At 42.4% G+C, this 7204-nt stretch overlaps 1 protein-coding gene across 1 annotated transcript; it reads right to left on the bottom strand.

The window, feature by feature from the left end:
- Positions 1-1316: 1316 nt before the first annotated feature.
- On the bottom strand, positions 1317-6110 carry tent5ba (terminal nucleotidyltransferase 5ba). The gene is made up of 2 exons (XM_039805507.1): positions 5716-6110; positions 1317-2865 (listed from the first exon to the last, which is right to left on the bottom strand). The coding sequence occupies exons 1-2, from the start codon at positions 5869-5871 to the stop codon at positions 1837-1839; spliced, it is 1185 nt and encodes a 394-aa protein (XP_039661441.1). The 5' UTR covers positions 5872-6110; the 3' UTR covers positions 1317-1836.
- Between the last annotated feature and the right edge of the window lie 1094 nt (positions 6111-7204).

Raw genomic sequence — 7204 nt, 5'->3', positions numbered from 1 at the left:
GGAAGTAATCCGGGAGTAGGCTTGGCTAAAGGAATCCTGAGGTGGCTGGCGGGCTTGGTGGACTGGTGAGGCGGCCAAGCAGGCAAGTAATCCTAGAGACAAGGAGAACAGGTGTTAGGCAGGTGAACAAGCTAACTGGACTATAACTAGACAGGCAAGCAAAGTGACTGAGTTGAGCTGGAAGCGGGGCACATTGACAAAACGTGAATGGCACAACGATCCAGTGGGGAGTGGCTGTCGGTGCAGGTTCTTGAAGGAAGGAGGTAATGGCTTGATGACTGGCTTGTGTGCAGAGAGAGAGAGAAGGGGGAAAAGGGTTATGCATATTCCAAATAAAGCTTTGTTTAATCACATTACCACAAAATAAGTATTATTCCATAGGAATGCAAGTGCAAGAGTGCAAGATAATATAACACAGAGTGAAAGAATGTCATATTAGAAACATTGACAGTCCTACATTACTGACTGTTCCAACTAACTCTGTATTTAACATATTTATACAAAAGATAACGCAGTGTATATAAAGACTTCAATTACATCGCATTTCTAATATGGTCTTTCACACCCAACTTAAATAACTAGTTAGAGTTGAATGTGGAAAAGTATTTTTTTTTATTCTCACTTTGTAGAGCGGATGTAAATATTGGCCCAAATGTAACTAGCAAGGCTTGTGAAGATCCGAGGTCTGCTAATAATCTGAGCTGTGTTGTTTCAACCATCCGGTCTTTTAACAAACTTTACCATTCTAGCTATGCCTGTAAAGATTTTTGATTTTGACTCAGACGAAATGACATGGATATGGAATCTAGTCAAGCAAACAGGGCTGGGTTTCCAATGGTAACATGGGTGGGAGAACAGGCCAGTCTTTGTTAAAAAGATTTAGTATCACAGAGGAGAGAGAAGCCATTGTGCTTTAGAAAAGCCTCCTTATGGTTCATGTCCTCAGATTGTAATGGATCCTCAGCCCCAGTTTAACAAATGCAACTCACTCCGGCCATCAGTATATGCATTTCAATGGGCCTCATTACTGGAAATGGGCCACCTTGTTGTCATCAGCTTATCAAAGTGTAGGATAAACTACCTCTCATCCATCCCATGCATCCATAGCAAGATAGGACAAAAGTGTGAGTCAAAGCTACAAAAAACCTGCCGTTTATGACGGCCACGTGAGAACATACAAGTCGACTGTGTGAATGGGGAAGCAGTTCCGATAATTACCAGTTTAAACTAACTGCAGCCCTTAGAACCGAAGATTAAAAGATCACCAATCATTGTAGGCAACGGTTAAAATAAAATAACCACCATACAAAAAACTGTAGTTTTTCCTTTTTTTAATCTCACAAAAATGAATGCTTCTGTTCCTGAAAAGAGAGACAGAGTAATCTAGAAAACACTGAATGCACAGTTCTCATTTTACAGATGTTTTTCATGGTTCATTTTAGGCACTTGGAATCATAACAACATTCCCTTTCTGAACAACAAATACATCTTTGGTCCAGTATGTAATTAAAAAAGAAAATAAAGCCAGAGTATGAAAATAACACCAGCTTCAATGTGTGTTTCCATAAAAATGTATTTTTGACATATATAAAAGCTTAATAAAGATTTTAATACTACTACATCTCAGAAATGACCAGCAATCTTACAGATGTTTTGCAAGACAATACAAGTGAGAAAAATGTATGCGTTGGCTCAATCAGATGTACAGCAGCACAGGATTGTTTTAGTCAAGTCACATTTGGCAAAAATAGGTTTCTTTTTTCTTTTTTTTCCCAGTCCCCTTCCTTTGAAAAGATAAAGAGCGGTTGAGACACTTCTGCTCTTCCCACAGCCAGTTCAGCTACAGGGCAGCCACGTCCGATATGAATTACTGCACGGTGAAACCTGCGGCGGCTGCACATGTGCAATATAGTAATTACTGAAGTTGATGTCCTGCACGTACGGAGCTGGCTGGTAGTAACACGTGACATTAGTTACAGTGGGGATGGCGTTCTGCTCAGCCAGCACCTTCAGCGCCAGCATGGAGATGAGGCTGAGCGTCTGGCGCCGCTCGTGGCCCATCAGACACACGGTGCTCTCGTTCACTACTTCGTGAAGAGTCATCAGGCACTCGTACCGTTTGTGCTCCATGCCAGCAAAGTGGTTTTGCAGGTAGGCTTCCAGTTTCCTCTGCTGTTCTCTTATGTCAGAGAAGTCAATGAAGAAACGCGAGCACATGTAGCGCTGCATGTGCTTCATGTCCGCTTCAGAGGAGGGTGTGAACCCTCGCACCAGCAGGTGGCAGTACTTCAATAAGCCGCCCCCTCTGATTTCTTCCGGGCTGCGTGTAGCTATGGTCCTCTGGCACAGGTGCTCCATGGCCTCCTTGAAGTCCCCATACACACTCTCTCCGATCACAGTGGGGTGAAAGCTCTCAGACATGGGCGTCTCGGAGCAGCGGTCAAATAAGAGCAAAGAATCGAGGCAAATCTGGAAGGAGTCCACGCTGAATTCGAACTGCCGCCGTAAAGAGTCCACAAATTTTAACTCCACATTCTTTCCTGTGTTGTTGGACAGCGAGATGAGGCTCCAGCGGTCCGTGTCATTACAGACTTTCACCAGTTTCTGTACATAGGCCTCTTTGAGAGTCAGTGCCGTGATGCGCTCCCTAGAGACCCCGGCTGGCAAGAAGTCAAACAGGCAGTCCAGCACAACGTCCTTCACCAGACGGAAAGCCTGATCATCTTTCAGAGATACGCCAAAGATCAGGTCAAGGTCCTTATAGCCCAACCCAGTATCCTGATGGAGCACATAGCTGGCAGCCGAGCCGTTCAGCCTCACGTCCTTAACGCACACACCCCTCTCCTCCAGCCTCGCCCGCACCACCTGGACAGGACAGGGACGAGACAGAGCATGTCATTAATGATATACATTCATTTACACAGGTTCTCTTTTATAAAATGAGTCAAAGAAATTATCACACACACACACACACACACACACACACACACACACACACACACACACACACACACACACACACACACACACACACACACACACACACAACACACACAAAACACACACACACACACACACACACACACACACACCACACACACACACACACACACACACACACACACACACACACACACACACACACACACACACACACACACACACACACACACACACACACACACACACACACACACACACTCCAAATAAGCTCCACATGGGCCTAGTGGAAATCAATAGCTTGTGAAGGCAAGATCAATACCGCTGCTCACAAAAGTCCATTTCATCATCATCATCATCATCATCATCATCATCATCAGCCTTAGTCTGAATGAAACCTGAAGAGCACAAACAATGAGCAGCAGAGTGTGTGTCCATCTCCCACTGGGTCAGATTATCTTATCTGATCACAAACACAGTGATAAGATTTAGAATAATGACCTGCAACCAAGAGAGTGAACACCAGTGTGCAAAAACTTGCTTCAGGCTAAACGTCACAACCTCAGGTCATTAAGGGTCAGCAGCTTTTCCCTTCCTCTGTCCCAGTGACCTGCGAGATGTCTAAACTGTCTCGCCTCAGTGCGGCCACATTGGAGAAGGATGAGCTACAGCTGGACAGGGTGTGCCAACATCACCGCGAGCAAATTATGTCTGAAATAAGACATCAAACATAGATTCAGCTTCTTTGCCTGAAGGGAAATGACAATCCACTTGTGCCATAAAACCACTGTTCTCCAAAAAAAAGATAAACGTCTCACAGACTCGGGCTCCACAAGCATTTCCACTAAGCAAATAATTGCTTACGATTCAAACCGTAAAACCTGCAGCACAAATGGGTTGTTACACACTCGCGCACAATCCTAAATCTCCCTAGTGGCACTGACCTGTCAGATTAGTGTCTGGTAACTCTCTCTCCCATGGTGATCAGATAACAAGCTGGCTCTATTTATACATACTGGGTCAGATTACAGACAAACAAACATTTGAAGGCAGACAAGAGTGTGTAAAGGAACAAATTGATAATTGCATAACTTGACAGTTATTGTGTTATGTAATCAAAATCTAATCAGAAGCAATAATATTGTGATAGTTGTGTGCTTCTGTGGTCGGCCTGATATGTCAGCGCAGTCAGAGCCAAATTCAGGGTCAGCTCTACACTTGACACCTTTCCTTCCTCTGCCCTCCGATTACAGGTAGTCATACATACTTGACTGAAAGCGAGTGGTTAAGCCTCTGCTGGCTTTACAAATCTTGTCAAGTCTGTCTCACTTTAAAATTAATAAAAGTTGCAAAAGTGCAAGGAGCTGTAAAGTACAGTGTCTCACTCATAAACTGTCAAGCTGTTAAGAACAGAGAGTGTTGTTATCTTAGATCTACAGTTACAGCCCTGTAACTCCTTGGACTCTAGCTTCATGATGCTGCAGTGGACGTTAGCAGGCTGTCTATCGCTCTAAAACTGCAGCAGGACAAAGTTCTACACTCTCAGTCATGCCTCCTGTGGTGCATAACAGAAGACGCACAAAACCCATAAAATAAACATTTAGGCTAAATAGCTTCGTTTTAGGTTGTTATGACAGGAGATTCACTGATGTTCAGCCAACCACGAAATAAATTGATGTGGCAGATGGCAGATTTGAGCTAAATAAAATTATATGGGGTTTTCACAAATCCAGGGGAAACACAGTCCCCACATTTGGGGCTCAAACCTGCATTTAAGCCTCCTGCACGCTCAATGGAGCATTCATCTTTCTCCAACCACAAGCATGAAGCCCTGGGCTTCCCAGGCTTGTTGAGCTCATCTTAAATATGTCAATGTGTAAATGAAATGAAATAGGGAAAAAGAGATTTTAAAAGACATTTCTTGACTCAATTTAGGAATCCACTATGTTCATTCTGAAATTCTATCATGGCATTTAACTTGCACTATAATGCATAGCCAACTATGTAGGGACACCTCAGGAGAAGTGAAATGTGATCCAGCCACAATGTAGCCTATAGGTGGCTGGAAATGTGGAGGGACTTTGGCACGTATCTGTATACATTTTCCATCAAACCAGGGGAGTTGTAACCACATATTCCTCACCGTTGTCCCCCAGTCTGTTTGTCAAATCTGAAGGAAGAATACCTTTTAATTTTTTTCATTCTGCTGTGTTGAAATGTTTAACTACTTCACTTTAGTCATTAAGATATACAGAATAGTTTGCCTGCATATATTTTTGAGAGAATAATCACTGAAGGAATACACAGCAGTGCTGGGAAGAAATTAGTTATCAAAAATCAAGCTTGCCCCAAAAAGAGGAAACTGACCAGACAAAATGATGATGTAGCCTAATGGGTCATGGGAATATAATTAAGCAAGGAAGGATCCAAAGAACTATAGGTTATATCCTTGGTTTTTAGATTTGGAGACAACCAGGAGTCCTAGAGAGGTTTACAAGGGCGTTCCAGACAAATAAAGTACAGATTTATTTTAATATTCCATTCCCCTGGTGAGACATCTCACAGTGAGATGATATAGGAGTTAACTACCCACCTGAAGGATAGCCAGCTGCAGCCTAATGCCTATTCAATTTCATTTTATGCATTTAAATATGTGATTCTAACCAACTCTAAAAAACAAAACAAAAAAAACTCAAACTTAAATCTGCAACTAATAAATAAGTAAACATGTTGGAATGCACAAGTGTGTAGGTGAATGTGTTATTAGTAGCCTACCTGAACAATTTGCCGTGGTTGCACGGACAGAGTCGGGAAGTTTCCTCGGCCGTGGATGGGGACAGCCTCCCCCAGGATCGAGTCTAAGCGCTGCACCTGATCCCAAGACAACACACAGAACCGCCGACTCTGATCCGACACATCACCGCAAGACATGGCGATGTTAACTTGCACAAAAAAAAAAATACTAATCTGCAGAATGTGAATCAGCGCTTTCTCTCAACTGAGCTCTTATCTCTTCAACACAAGAGAGATATTCCTGTGGATGTCAGCGGTGAGGAGCTCCGATCAGTAATGTAGTGGTGAAGAGTAGAAAAACTTAGTTGAGTCAGAGAGTGGGTTCAGTCGTTTCCTCCGGTGAGTGCCGCTAAAATCCGGTCAGTCTGCAAAGAGCCTATTCATCAGAGGGTTTAAAACCTCCTTATTAGCATGCGCCCTGTGATTGGCTGCTGTGTTTGGTCATTGATTATGACGCCCTGTCTGCAGAGAACAGCCTTCATGTGACGCATTTGATAGCCTCCTCCCCCTCTGCTCTGCTCATGGTGCAGGCTGCATGCAGACAGGGTTTTCCCTCAAACAAGCCTTATAATCTAATGATCTTTTGATTTAAAGCTGCAACACCATTAGAAATGAGCGTTTATTAATGGTTTATTTGGTGATTTATGTCAGATAAGTAAAAATGACGGACCAGATAACAGTTGCGCAAACACAATAGCCTACTTTCCCTCCTAGTATTTCTTTATTTGACCAGGGAACGTTTGCAGAGCATGCAGGATGTTTTATTTTCCTGCAACGCCCTGCTTTAAGATCCTACACTCCATGAGCATAGATAGAAACACAGAGACAAAGATAAGCTCTCCAAAGCAGGAGAAAAAGGCCTTGCTGGAGGGCACTTCAACAGCAGCTACAAGTTACTTTGTCTAAGCAAGATTATCCAGAAAACTCAACCTAGTAACTTTCCAGTGACAAGCCACCAGTTGTATAATTTTGTTTAGCAGAAGTATGTTTTTTTTCTGCATTTCCTATTCCCTTATTTGTTGTGTCAACTTACTTTTCTAACTTATTTTCCTGTTTCCCCTTTATACAATATCATCATAAACAGAGCATAATGCATACATGGCCCTTTCCTTAAGTGTATTTATCTGTCTATTTAAAGGACCCCCATTAGAGGATGCCATGGCAATCATCTAATCTTCCTGGGGTCCACAACTGACATAGTTACAGTAAATAACACATTACATGATGAACATTCATTTAATTAATACTGTACATACAATTAATAATTTTAATATATATATGATGTTTAAAAGGAATGAGAATTATATATAGATTATGTGCAAAACCCAATTTAATATTTAAAAGAAAACTATAGCACATAGGCCTACCTCCTACTATTCAGTCTGTGTACAGTCCCTATCACTGCTTTTGTCTAAGAGACAGAGTTTGAAGGCTCTTAGCCAAACTGTATAGGAAATTGTAAATTGTATTC

Source organism: Perca fluviatilis, chromosome 7 (assembly GCF_010015445.1).
Source record: "Perca fluviatilis chromosome 7, GENO_Pfluv_1.0, whole genome shotgun sequence".
Lineage (NCBI taxonomy): Eukaryota > Metazoa > Chordata > Actinopteri > Perciformes > Percidae > Perca > Perca fluviatilis.
Note: the sequence above shows the minus strand (reverse complement) of the source record. Positions and strands in the feature narration are given on the sequence as shown.